The sequence below is a fragment of the Carcharhinus amblyrhynchos genome, chromosome 1, assembly GCF_965287045.1.
Source record: "Carcharhinus amblyrhynchos chromosome 1, sCarAmb.v2.hapA, whole genome shotgun sequence".
Lineage (NCBI taxonomy): Eukaryota > Metazoa > Chordata > Chondrichthyes > Carcharhiniformes > Carcharhinidae > Carcharhinus > Carcharhinus amblyrhynchos.
Window position 1 is genome coordinate 68,140,106 of NC_137324.1, and position 14,539 is coordinate 68,154,644.

General features: G+C 40.5%; 1 protein-coding gene across 2 annotated transcripts in view; it reads right to left on the minus strand.

Moving 5' to 3' along the window:
- Positions 1-14,539, minus strand: part of dimt1l (DIM1 dimethyladenosine transferase 1-like (S. cerevisiae)) — a 41,540-nt gene that overhangs the window by 20,986 nt on the left and 6,015 nt on the right. Inside the window, exons 2-8 of one of the 2 annotated variants that reach the window (XM_080198069.1) lie at positions 13,490-14,101; positions 10,765-10,838; positions 6,190-6,276; positions 4,237-4,298; positions 3,993-4,086; positions 1,950-1,999; positions 1,331-1,454 (exon numbers count right to left, since the gene is read on the minus strand). In XM_080198069.1, coding sequence (XP_080054195.1) covers positions 1,331-1,454; positions 1,950-1,999; positions 3,993-4,086; positions 4,237-4,298; positions 6,190-6,276; positions 10,765-10,838; positions 13,490-13,547 — 549 coding nt within the window. In that variant the 5' untranslated portion in view covers positions 13,548-14,101. The remainder of the gene's footprint in view (positions 1-1,330; positions 1,455-1,949; positions 2,000-3,992; positions 4,087-4,236; positions 4,299-6,189; positions 6,277-10,764; positions 10,839-13,489; positions 14,102-14,539) is intronic. The other variant, XM_080198079.1, reaches the window with a different exon arrangement.

A 14,539-nucleotide genomic window follows, 5' to 3' on the forward strand; every position in this document is an offset into this window, starting at 1 on the left:
GATTTCTTTGCAACTATCTTATATGGTGGCCTCCATGAGGATGTATTCTCTACTTGTGGTTGCAATACCAGTGACATCACTGCCACCAACATCTGAGGAAGCTGTCTGCTTCACAGAATGACACTGATTGAATTTTGACTCAAAATCTGTTTGTTTAAAATCTATTGTTCTAAATAAGGATCAAGAGCCTTAGGACGTTCCTGGGAATCATGTGATTCCTATGGACCATCCAACATATTTTGTGGCTCACTTGTCTTACGTCTGAGCTTCTGGGGATTCCGTGAATGTCTGTACAAGTTGTGCATGTTGACTGATGTCTTTTAATCCACAGGTGATTCGGTCTGCCTTGTTGTCCAACAAGGGGCATACAAGCGGTGGGTTGTGCGAGGGCTGCTCTTGCATGTTGCTTTGAGAGTTGCCTAGTGCTTCACGTCGTTAGTATACGCTTAAACTGGACCAGCTGACGGGCAACATGACAACTCAGTGACTATCACTGTTGCTGTGCAGATACATGGATTTGGGCCAGTGTCTGTGAGAAAGAGTTGGCGAAGGGTCAGGCCAGTGGCGAACTAGACAGTGTATACACAAATCAGTACTGGCTGCTGTGCGCAAGTATCTGTGAATGCAGTGCAGATGGACTGCACCTGCACAACTATTTCTGGTGCCTGGCTGGCCTGTATCAGGAGTTAATGTGTCTGGTCTCATTCTTGTAAATCCTCTCTGCACCCTCTCCAGTACCTCCACATTACTTTTATAAGACAGCAAATAGAACTGCACACAGTATTCTAAATGCAGTCTAACTAAGGATTAATACAGATTTAGCATACTTCCTTACTTTCCATTTTTATCCCTTTAGAAATAAAACCTAGTGTTTTTTTAAAATGGCATTGCTAACCTGTGGCACTGCTTTTATTTATCGATCTATTTGTGCTGACAGGTCCCGTTGTTCCTCTTCCCCACCTAGACATGCACTTTCCAAGTGACCACCCTACTCTTCCTACTAAAATGTAAACTGTGAACAGCAGTGGTTCCAGTACCAATCATTGTGGAACACCACTACTCACCTTCTGTCACTGAGACTAACTACCTTTTACTCCCACTCTGTTTCCTGTCTTGAAGCCAGCTTTCAACCCATTCTATCTATTGGGAACGAGAGTCCTATCAGATTTTTCCCTCGCTAGTTCAGGTATTCTGAAATTAATTGTCACTTCTGAATCAAACCCAAATCCTTCCTCGTCTTGTAGCTTTGTACCATAACACATGGCCCATGCCTCTTAGAACTATTAGAAAATCTAAAGCACATTTTAATTTTGAGAATTCTGGGTGCTACCTTCATCAGATGATCTACACGAGCCAATAACTGTGTATTGATTGATAGCCTGCAGTATAGTTTATCCCCTGGTTTTGCAACAAGTCGAAGAGCAAATTCTTGTTGGAACATCAAGACCGCACATCTGTGGGAGGGAAGTAGATAACATATAAAGAATAAAACTAGTTATCTTTTCAATGACCACAATACTCTTTTTGCAATAAAACACACACTTCCACTCTCCCCAACACAAGACAATGCATCAAACTGATCCACTACACTAGTTGATGAAGGATGCAAAATGCTGATGCATGCATAGTAAAATCCCCATTTAAATAAGTGACAGCAGAAATCATTGTGTTGAGGGACAGGAATGGCCTTACAAATATATCATGTTCGCACATCAGGCTTCTCAATGCTCTGCCTCTTCAGAAATCTCTGACTCTATATTGTTTGCTTCCATGATTTTCGCTTGTAACTTATTTCATAACTTTTATCCTTTGCGTGAAAACATTTTGCTCAGTTTTCCTCCTTATTTCAGCTCTATGACATTTATTCTAACACATATATCATAGCAGAGAAACAGACTGATTTTTCATTTCACAATTGAGCTGGTAGTTCAATCTTTAGACAGGCTTACCTGAAGAATGGTCTGTGTAGCAGTAGTTTAAAAATAAATGGAGATGAGATCTGCCAATAACATTACAATAATTCAAATTACAACTCACCACATACAGTATCATCAATAAACATTTGCCTGTAATTAACATATCCAAATCAGCCTACATGAAATATATATTTTCAGAAGGCGTTTGACAAGGTACCTCACAAGAGGTTATTGCAGAAGGCAAGGGGGCATGGAGTTGGGGGTAGGGCGTTAGCGTGGATAGAGGATTGGTTGTCAAATAGGAGGCAGACAGTGGGGGTTAATGGGTGCTATTCGGATTGGCGGTTGGTGACTAGTGGAGTGCCCCAGGGGTCGGTGCTGGGGCCTCAGCTATTTACCATTTATATAGATGATCTGGAGGAGGGAACCGAGTGTATGGTGTCGAAATTTGCTGATGACACCAAGACTGGGGGAACGGCAAATTGCGCGGAGGGTGTGGAGAGTCTGCAGAAGGATCTAGATAGGCTGGGTGAATGGGCCAGGAAATGGCAAATGGAATTCAATGTTGGCAAGTGCGAGGTGGTCCACTTTGGTAGGAATAATGGTAGGAAGGACTATTACTTACGGGGCGAAAAACTGCAGCAGGCGACGGTGCAGAGGGACCTCGGGGTCCTTGTGCATGAGTCGCAAAAACCCAGCCTGCAGGTGGTCAGGAAGGCTAATGGGATGCTGGCCTTCATAGCGAGGGGGATTGAATATAAAAGTAGGGAGGTCTTGCTGCAGCTGTATAGGGCATTGGTGAGGCCGCAGCTGGAGTAGTGTGTGCAGTTTTGGTCACTGTACTTACGCAGGGATATTTTGGCCTTGGAGGGAGTGCAGAGGAGGTTTACTAGGCTGATACCGGAGTTGAGGGGGTTGAGCTACGAGGAGAGGCTGAATAAACTAGGCTTGTACTCGTTAGAGTTTAGAAGAATGAGGGGAGATCTCATTGAGATGTATAAGATGATGAATGGGATGGATAGGATAGAGGTGGAGAGGCTCTTCCCGCTCAGAAAGGGCAGTAGGACTAGGGGGCACAGCCTCAAGATAAAGGGGGGGCGGTTTAGAACAGAGTTGAGGAGGAACTTCTTCACTCAAAGGGTGGTGAATCTCTGGAATTCTTTGCCCGTTGAGGTGGTGGAGGCTGCCTCGCTAAATATTTTTAAGACGCGGGTTGATGGGTTTTTGATAAGCGAGGGGATTAAGGGTTATGGGAAGAGGGCGGGAATGTGGAACTGAGACACGACAGATCAGCCATGATCTTATTGAATGGCGGGGCAGACTCGAAGGGCTGGATGGCCTACTCCTGCTCCTATTTCTTCTGTTCTTATGAAACCATGACTCAGCCCCCCAATGCACATTTATCTTGCTGTGGTGTTAAGCCTGCACTTGCATCTCTCCAGGAACATTCAAGCTACTATTACTCTGTTTACAAGTCTGGAAGCAGGATTCAGTTGCATACAAGGATTTCACTCAGAGGTATTTTCTTCTCCATAGAAAGTTTAGCAAACAGCTATCCAAAGTGTTCATATAATTCCAACAGAGAAAAAGGCCCTTCAAAACAACCCACCCATGACGGTGTTTACTATCCAGGAAAACAGCTGTCCTAGTTTCATAAACCAGTTTGTTTTATTTTATTTCTCTTTCAAGCACCAATTTAACTTCTTCTTATATTTACATCACTGACTTTGAACAGAAATTTATGCAGCTATGCAATGCACATGGTTGCATTGCATAGCCGTGCATTTCATGCAATCCCGTTCAGACTGGCAAATCTGCTGCCCAAACTACAAACTGATAGTGTATCTGTAAATAGCTCTACAAAGGTAAAGTTTATTTATTAGTCACAAGTAAGGCTTACATTAACACTGCAACGAAGGAAACAGCTCAAAGTTTTCCACTTTCCTTGAATGGGAAGTGGAAATTCCTCTCATTGTAATTCAGATAAGGATCAAAATTATGTTCATTTTAATGATTACCCTGCACACCAATATAATCATCCCACTTATAAGCAAGTTAAATGTGATGCCAAATTACCTGAAATGGCAAGTTTGCCACGCATGCATCAAAAAATGGCAAGTCTGTCTTCAGCACATCTCCAATCATTATTTGAAGTTTACTTGCCATAGGTCTGAAGAAATATATGGAAACAAAAACACACAATTTCAGCAGCAAAACAGTGGTTAAAACAAAATTTCAAGCTATTTTCCTTACAACAATTAGTTTTGATTAAGTTAATTAAATTTACAGTTAAATGCTGAACCGTATTTATATTACTTACGTTCCTTGAACTCTCTTCTGCAGTTCAGCAACAAGTCTGGTATCAAGTTCACAAGCAATTACCTAATGCGAATACAGAAATCAATTCCACATTATTTTCATATTCTAAAACATGCAGAGTATGACCCCAGCGTACCTAGAAATGTTCATTAAGCATATGACACACTAATATGACTGGACCATGTGGGAGCACAGCAGTTCAAGGACTGAATACACAAATTAAACAGTTGTTTGATAGCAACAGAATTGAATAGTTTTGAAAAGAGATATGCTGCCAAAGTTTTTCATCTTGGATTTATTAGCACAAAGGCAAGATTGCCAAATTTTAAATGGTCATAATTTATACGGAAGGGAAAAAAAGGGTGCTTTCAAAAATACTGAAGTTTAAAACCAAATATACATAGAAAGTTAGAAAAACTGACAACACAAATAAAAATACAACTGAAAAACAACCCTAAGTAAAAAAAAATCCTTTGGGCATCAAAAGTTGTGTTAGTGAAAAGTGGTCCCATTTGTAATATAAAATGTGGCAATTCGAGCCAGTAAGCAGCATAAAATGGAAAAGTCATGCCTTCTAGTGCATTAGCCACTAGACTCAGGAGAAGCAAACTAGAGGAGTTGATTCAGATCACAAATGTGAATGGGGTCTCAAATGCTTCATCTCAGAGAATTATGAGGGGCAGATTGTAATGACTAATTGTTGGACAAACTTAAAAATAAATCTTCCTTGCTGGTTGTGATTTCTAAGCAGCCCACTGATTCTTTATGATAAAGATGCATTGTTTCTTATCTAGATTCAAATTGCTTTTCATGAGTATTTTGTTTTATACTGGGCTTTAGTAAGTTATCTACCACCACAGATTTTAAAATGTCCACAAGAGTTGCATTTTGGTTGCAAGTTCTTATATGACTGAAGACAGCGGGATTTTGAGCCATGCATGGTACAACTGCACTGGATGCTGTAACTACACTTACACTAGATGAGTGGAGTTGCCTCCCAGTTCAGATTCATTCACAATTTGAAGACCTAAGTCCACTGTAGCATGTGTCAACATTTTTATTTTCAACCAAAACTGAAAACAATTGACAAGCTTAAAAAATGCAGCATGTGACATTCATTTACAGGTTAATTGATTGTCAGTTGCAGCGCTGCAAAAATTAAATATTTGACTGATTATTCTATATCTTACTTTTACTTATAAAGTTAATAATTTATGAAACGGACCTATAATTGCTTGGGAAAGAGATACAAGTAGGGAGACAGTTCAGTTTCTCATTGGCATCATTTGACAAGTGGCGTCCTTCAGGAATCTATTTTGTGGCATTTGATTTTCAACACTACATATAGAATTTGTGTTACACAAATACACACACACTAATGACTTGGATGAAAGAACAAAGTTGTATATACAAGTTTACAGATGACACTAAGTAAGGAGGCATAGTAAGAATGGGAGCAGGATGTTGCAAGGGACATCCACAGATCAACTGTGAGCAAATCAATTCAGATGAAGTTTAATGCGGGGCACTGAGAAACACATTGTAATATGTTCTTAAGGATGAGAGATGAGGAGTTGTGGAGAGGCAAAGGAATTGTAGGTGTCCAGGCACAAAAATCACTAGAACTAGTACACGTGAAAAAGTAATCAGAAAGATGAATGGAATATTGGACTTTATCACAAAGAATTGTGTATGTAAAATGTGAATTGACCCGGGAGAGAAAATTGAAGGATGTGAGTGACATAAAAACTAAAAAATAAAAGATGATACAAGGGAGTTGAAGTAGTAGCTAGAACAAACACAAGCATGTTTAAAATTAAAAGTAGGAGGCAGCAATAAAATAACAAGGCCCTAGAAAATTGTGTGGGACGAACACAATTGAAGCAAAACAGAAATCTACAGAAATGTTTATTTATGGATTAGAGCATAAGTTTTACTTCAATCTGGCAATTACCTTTTTAGCCTTTTCCAGAAGTTTAACAGTCATGTTACCAGTACCAGGTCCAACCTCCAGAATGACATCTGTTGGTCTAATAGCAGCCTTGAAGGAAAAGTAATAATTATTCATTTCAATATGCAGTCTTTCCATATTGTTACATAAAATATCTACCAATTATACATTAATATGTGATTTGACTTTATACTCTACGTAATCAATAGTAAATAAGAACATAAGAACATAAGAAATAGGAGCAGGAGTAGGCCATCTGGCCCTTCGAGCCTGCCCCGCCATTCAATAAGATCATGGCTGATCTGTCGTGGCTCAGTTCCACTTTCCCGCCCTCTCCCCATAACCCTTAATCCCTTCTCTTATCAAAAACCCATCAACCCGCTTCTTAAAAATATTTAGCGAGGCAGCCTCCACCACTTCAACGGGCAGAGAATTCCAGAGATTCACCACCCTTTGAGTGAAGAAGTTCCTCCTCAACTCCGTTCTGAACCGCCCCCCCTTTATCTTGAGGCTGTGCCCCCTAGTCCTACTGTCTTTTTTGAGCGGGAAGAGTCTTTCCACCTCTATCCTATCCATCCCATTCATCATCTTATACGTCTCAATGAGATCTCCCCTCATTCTTCTAAACTCTAACGAGTACAAGCCTAGTTTATTCAGCCTCTCCTCATAGCTCAACCCCCTCAACTCCGGTATCAGCCTAGTAAACCTCCTCTGCACTCCCTCCAAGGCCAAAATATCCTTGCGCAGGTGCGGCGCCCAAAACTGCACACAGTACTCCAGCTGCGGCCTCACCAATGCCCTATACAGCTGCAGCAAGACCTCCCTACTTTTATATTCAATCCCCCTCGCTATGAAGGCCAGCATCCCATTCGCCTTCCTGACCACCTGCTGCACCTGCAGGCTGGGTTTTTGCGACTCATGCACAAGGACCCCGAGGTCCCTCTGCACCGTCGCCTGCTGCAGTTTTTCGCCACGTAAGTAATAGTCCTTCCTACCATTCTTCCTACCAAAGTGGACCACCTCACACTTGCCAACATTAAATTCCATTTGCCATTTCCTGGCCCATTCGCCCAGCCTATCTAGATCCTTCTGCAGACTCTCCACACCCTCCGCACAATTTGCCTTTCCCCCAATCTTGGTGTCATCAGCAAATTTCGACACCCTACACTCGGTTCCCTCCTCCAGATCATCTATATAAATGGTAAATAGCTGAGGCCCCAGCACCGACCCCTGGGGCACCCCACTAGTCACCAACCGCCAATCCGAATAGCACCCATTGACCCCCACTCTCTGCCTCCTATTTGACAACCAATCCTCTATCCACGCTAACACCCTACCCCCAACTCCATGTCCTCTGACCTTCTGCAGTAACCTCTTGTGAGGTACCTTATCAAACGCCTTCTGAAAATCCAGAAAGACCACATCCACCGGCTCTCCTCTATCCACCGCCCTAGACACATCCTCATAGAACTCCAGTAAATTTGTCAGACACGACTTCCCTTTAATGAAACCGTGTTGCGTCTGCCCTATCAAGCAATTCCCTTCAAGATGCCTCGCAATTTCCTCCTTATGAAGTATCAGATTGTCTGTACACCCTGGAGATCCTACTTTCCCAGGGTAGGCCATGTAAATATTTTAACCGACAACTTTAAAAGGAACATATTGCTACAAAAATATTTGTCATAATAATTTCATTCGGCATAATTCAATATAAACCGCAAATTGCCTGTGATTTGCCACAAATGCTCTCTGTATTAGTTCATGTTTCCAATATTTAGCTGCTAACCAAACCTGTCCCTTTTAGGCACCTACATAGGTATACCATAATGCAAGTGGAATTAATAAGCCATGAGATCAAGGTTCTCTGAGCTGTTAGTTAATTGACTCCGCTTGTTAGCGATGCTTCAAGTAAGGAAAAAACCACAAGGCAATAGATTTGTTTTTACTTCTTTTGTGGTAGAGGAGGGGAGAAAGGGAACTCTGTGGCAGAGTGAATTACAACAGTCAATTCTGATCAAATCTAGCCCACATGAATACATAGAAACTTTCATAGAAAATAGAAGCAGTTGGCCATTCAGCTGTTCGAGCCTGCACCATCATAGATCATGGCTGATCATCAAATTCAATACACTGATTCTCCTTCCCCATTCCCCTCCCTAAGCCTTGATCCCCTTAGAACTAAGAGCAATATCTAATTCATCCTTGAAATCATACAACATTTTAGACTCAACTATTTTCTATGGTAGTGGATTCCACACATTCACCACCTCTGATGAAGAAATTTCTTCTCACCTCAGTCCTGAAAGGTTTACCTGGTTCTGGACTACCTCACATCGGGCACATTCTTTCTGAATCTACCCTGTCTAATTCTCTTAGAATTTTATAAGTTTCTATCAGATCCCCTCTCAGTCTTATAAACTCCAGAGAATATAATCCTAACCGACTTAGTCTTTCCTCAGATGACAGTCCTGCCATCCCAAGAATCAGCCTGGGAAACCTTTGCTGCATTCCTCAGATAAGGACACCAAAACTGCACACAACACTCCAGGTGTGGCCTCACTAACACCCTATACAATTGCAGTAAAACATCCCTATTCCTAAACTCAAATCCTCTATGAAAGCCAACATACCATTTGCCTTCTTTAGTGCCTACTGTACCTGCACTACTACTCCCAGTGACTGATGCACGAGGACACCAATGTCTCGCTAAGTATTCACCTTGCCTAATTTACACCCAATAATAATCTGCCTTCCTACTATTGTGATAAATGCTGATAACCTCACATTTATCCACATTATACTGCATCTGCCACAGACATGCTCACTCACTCAGCCTGTCCAAATCACACTTAAGCATCTTTGTATCCTCCTCACAGCTCACCTTCCCACCAACTTTACATCATCTGCAAATTTGGAGGTAATACATTTAGTTCCCTCAGCTAAATCATTAATATACAACGTGAACATTGGGGTCCAAGCACAGATCCCTGTGTACTTCACTAGTTACTGCACGTCAATCAAAAAAATGGTCCATTTATTCCAACTCTTTGCTTTCTATCCCTCTCAAGACAACACTCAAGATCCCATGTTCTTTAACTTTACATTGATGATCTGCTAAGTGAGACCTGTTGAAAGCATAAATAAAACCCATCCATTGGTTCTCCCTGGTCAACTCTACTCAATACATTCTCAAAGAATTCCAGTAGATTTGTCAAGCATGCTTTCTCTTTTGTAAATCCATGCTGACTTTGTGATTATAGCACTGCTTTCCAAATGCTGTACTATGAAATCTTTAATAATGGACTCTAGCAACTTCCCTACCACCAACATTAGGCTCACAATTCCCTGTTTTCTCCATACCTCCCTTTTTGAATAGTGGGCATATATCAGCTACCCTTCAATCACAGGCACCATTCCAGAGTCCAAAGAATTTTAGAAATGATAACCAATGAATCTACTATTTATAGTACTATTTACTACCCTGAGTACTCTGGGATGAAGATAATCAGGCCCTGGAGATTTATTCACCTTCAATCCCGTCAATTTCCCCAAAACCATTCGTCAATTAATACTAATTTCCTACAGCTCCTCACTAAAACTTGTATTTCTCAGGACTTTTGGTACATTTTTCATGTCTTCCTTTGTGAAAACAGAAGCAAAGTACAAATTTAGTTCTTCAGCCATTTCTTTGCTCGCTGTTATGAATTCCCCTGTTTCTGACTGTAAGGGGCCTGCCTACATTTGTTTTTCTCAATCTTTTTCTCTTTATGTACCTCTAGAAACTTTCAGTCAGTTTTTATGTTCTCTGTTAACTCTTTCATATTCTATTTTCACCTCCTTAATCAACCTCTTGGGCCATCTCTGCTGAATTTCAAAGTGCTCCCAATCCTCATGTCTACTGCTTTTCCTTGTCAATTTGTATGCTTCTTCTTTGAATCTAATACCATCTCTAACTTCAACTGTTAGCCATTGTTTAGCCATATTTCCCTTTCCACTCTTGTGCCAAACAGGAACAAACAACTTTGAGTTCGCCAATGAGATGCTCTTCCTCTGACTAACTGTAGATTCAGTTTGGATAGCCTGAACACGGTTAAATGCTTAGCATAACACAGAATAGTCTACAAAATGCTGGTATCTCAATCATTGATGTCAAAAGGATAACTGGTGCGGGAAGCACAATGGTTCATACTGTTGCATTAAAGGTGTTCTTCTGAGGTTCAGGGAACATTTGCTGTATCTGATTAGCGCAGTAACTGACTCAGGAATGCTTAGCATATTCAAAATGAAAGATTGTTTTATTCTCAAACATGGACTTTAGATTGAAAGAAAAGCAAAAGCTGCAAAGAGGTACATACATAGAGCTGTATTTACAATTAGAAAGGCAGAACATTGGTGACAGAAGAATTTGATATTCACATTCAAAACTTCAATAAATCCAATTTTTAACAACCCCCCCAACTGTTCTTACTGCAGTTAAGAACTATGCAACTTAGGATGTGTCAAAATGATAAAAATAACATCCAAATGATACAATGATTAGGTTGATTCAGCAATATAATGTACTACGCTTTACTGTACCTTGTCGATTATGCTATTCACAATTAAAGGATTCTTCAGAATGTGCTGGCCAATTCCAGTGTTGAACATAATACCTAAGCCGAAGTAAAACAGGATCAAAACTGAATTGTAATACAGCAGTTAAAATATTCTCAATTTCATGTTTACAGCACATAGGGTTGTGTAGGCTAATGCTGCACATTAGCATTTCAATGCTAGTTGTGACGTAAATTAAATTTGATTTTTCATACAGATCCAGATCTTAGTAGGGAGAGATCAATATCAAATTTACTACAGCTGTAGAGAGGCAATGTTACTTTAGTGTGCCTCCTAGAACTAGCAGATGCATTGGTCCATCCTTGGATAAACAGAATTGTAGAATGCTTACAGCACTGGAAGTTGCTCTTTAGCACTGGCTCTTCATAGTCCAACCAATCCTACTCTCTGGTCTTTTCTCTAGATCATGCAAATTTGTTACTTTCAATTCCCTTTTCAAAGCCATAGTTGAACCTGCTTCCATCGCATTCTCCAGATCGTAACCACTCATGTCACAAAAAAATGTTTTCTTGTGTTACTTGTTTCTTTTATCATTCACCTTAAATCATTTCCCTCCAATTCTTTATCCCTCTAAAGGGGAGCAGTTTTTCCTTATCCATCTTGTCTCAACTCTTATTGATTTTGAACATTTCTTTCAATCAAATCTCCTCTCAATGTTCTCAAAAGGAGAACAATCCTAGTTTTACCAATCTATGCTTGTAAATGAAGTTTTTCATCCCTAAAACCATTGTCTCACCTTGTACTTCCTGCCACATTGTTTTTACATTTCTCTGCATTAAATTGAGATTTATCAATACCCTTTATCGATGTACCATGCCCTGAGAGGGTGTTGATGACCATGGATTTCCATCTTAATCTTGATAAGGATGCTGTTCATCTTTGTTGTAGGTACATTCAAGTTTGCAAGGCTCTTTGAATAGATTATTTTTTCTGTCAGGATCTCTTATCATTGCTCTTACCAGCAGCATCAGACTTTCTAAATCATAAGGTCTTAAGCCCAAGAAATTCTACTGTTTCTTTCAGATCTTGGTCAGCAAAGTTCCACTGGTCTCAAGTTATAGAATCCCTACAGTGCAGAAGATATTTTATTAGCACCTCTTCATTGGTAGTGTGACTTGTCCAAGATATCTTCATTATTCACCTCAAAAACCACAAGTCTGCAGCCTCATTTCTTTACTGATCATCCAATATTCATTTTTGTATGTCAAAATTCTTGTGAAGTAGTATTCTAATATCCCTGGAGTGGACCTAAAGGAATCATATTGGACTCAAAACAATAATTTTTTTCTTCACCGATACTGCCAGACCTGCTAAGTTTTTCCACTATGTTCTGTTTTCATTTGTTACAGGCAAATAATGTTTAATTAATGTTTAAGTTTTTGATAAGATAACAGGTGAGGGTAATACAGTTGCCGTGGTCTATGTGGATTTCAAAAAGACATCCGACAATAGAAGCCCATGAAATAAAATGGAAAGTGGCAGCATGGGTACAAAATTGGCTAAGTAACATGAAACAGTAATGACGAATGGCAATTTTGCAAATTGGAGGTTGGTATAAAGTGGCATTTCTCAAAGATCAATACTAATTGCTACAAGTTAATGAACTAGACAAGGGCACATTTTTAAAAACTGCAGGTGACACAAAATTTGCAGATAATATGAATTACAAAAAAGATAGCGATAAGCATCAAGATATAGGGTTGGATTATCAATAGCGAGATGGGTAGCTAGGGTTGCAAAGTCCCCCTGCTGGCAAAAATGAGATGTCAGAAATTTGTAGAAAGTGGAGGAGAGAGACTTCAGCATCTAGATCCCATCTCCATTTTTAAAGGCTGTGGAGTAAGTCCTAGTCTACAAAAAATCCACCCATTGACAGCCAGATGAAATTTAATGCTAAGAAATGTAAAGTGACTATTTTTGGCAGGAAGAACAATGAGAAATAATATCAAATGAAGCTTGCAATTCTAAACAGGGTCTAGGAGTAGCAAAGTCTGGATGTACACGTGCATGAATCATTGAAGATGGCAGTTCAGGTTGAAAAAAGTGTTATGGCAAATAGGATCCAGGGTTTTATAAATAGCAGTAAAGTACAAATAAAAGTTATGATGAATCTTTATAAAACACTGGTTGAGCCCTCAGATGGATCAGTGCGTCCACTTCTGGTCGTTGCACTTTATGGAGAATGCAAAATCATTAGACAATGAAGAAAAGATTCACCAGCATGGTTACAGGGACGATGATATATTGGAGGATTTGGGTCTGTTCTTGCAAAAGGTGGGTAAAAGCTTTGGTGAAACATTTCAAAATTATGAGGGGCTGGATATAATAGACAGGAAAAAAAAACTGTTCCCACTCCACAAGCGATTCAGAATAAGAGGGCGCAGATGTAATGTAATTGACAATGACAAGAAGTACCATTTTTCATGCAAATGGTTAGGATCTGGAATGCATTGCCTGAAAGTCTGGTGGCGCAGCGTCAATCATGGCTTCCAAAAGAGAACCGATCAGCTCTTACAAAGAACCGCCACGGCCACAATAGGCCGAATGCTCTCCTTCTGCGGGATGGGTATGCTGTAATTGTAAACATCTCCCCGCCCGGCCGCACTTTAATCTCTAACTAAAGCGGCAGCTTGGGCCGGTTAGCCACCAGGCTCCTGTCCTAAGCCGAGTGACAGGAACCGGGCCTCACCTTGACTTTGCCCCTGTTTGCGCCCTCCATATTTCTTCTCGCTTTTGACTTTGGGCATTTTCGGAGCGAGCCGCTTAGCTGGAACGTTCTCGAAATTTAAACTTTAAAATCCCAACAGCTGCTCCCGGCACGTGTCACCCGAACAGATCACCGCCGCCAGTGCGCCTGCGCCAACCTATGCAACGCCTTCTGGGACTGGTCGTTCTCCGTCTCGAGCTGCATTCTCTCCACTGTTATTGCGAGTTTCGGGTGTGAAGACTGGCTTGTCACCTGATTAATGTAAGAAAGCCTAGTCTGCATAATTTGTTGATGAAGTTACAACTGGGTCCCAAACTTTGATGGCAGCATATTTGGTCGCTCGGAATGACGAGCAGCGAATAAAGAGAAACAGACAAGAGGAGATGCTTTCACCGAGACTGCCCACTTTACCGCCGACTGCAGGTGGGACAGAGACATTGACTCAAACAGTTTCCAAATGGATTTCTACATGTTGGTCGAAGTTGCTTCTACTTCGTGACCCCGGGTTTGCCAGCAGCATCTATCAGTTGAGAAACAGAGGTTTTGAGTCCATTGACTCTTCATCGGAACTCCAAAGGAGGGAAAATGTAAAAACTGCAACAAAAAGTAGTAGCTTTAAGAACAAAATACAGATAGCCCGGCGTTTGGCGGGGGTTGCATTGAAGCAATACACATTTATGAAATATTAAAAAAAAGAAGGGTTTAAGATGGATGAGAAAGGTCAAAATGTAAAGTTGCTGAACTCAACATTGACTCCTGAATATCCATTCCATCCTGTCTCAGAAACCTGGAGAGGTTTCTTTTAAATGCACTCTGACTGATGGAGACAAAAACTCCGATCCCAAAAGATAATGTCTATGCATTTTAAAATAATGTTGGGAAGTGATAAGAGGCATTATTACACATATTTATTAATTCATTCAAAATTTGCCACTACTGACAAATTGCTAACAAAATACCTATGTTTTAGAAGGAAGATGGAACATATTCACCGACTCTATACCCTAACGTCAGTGGTAGAAAATAATAGAA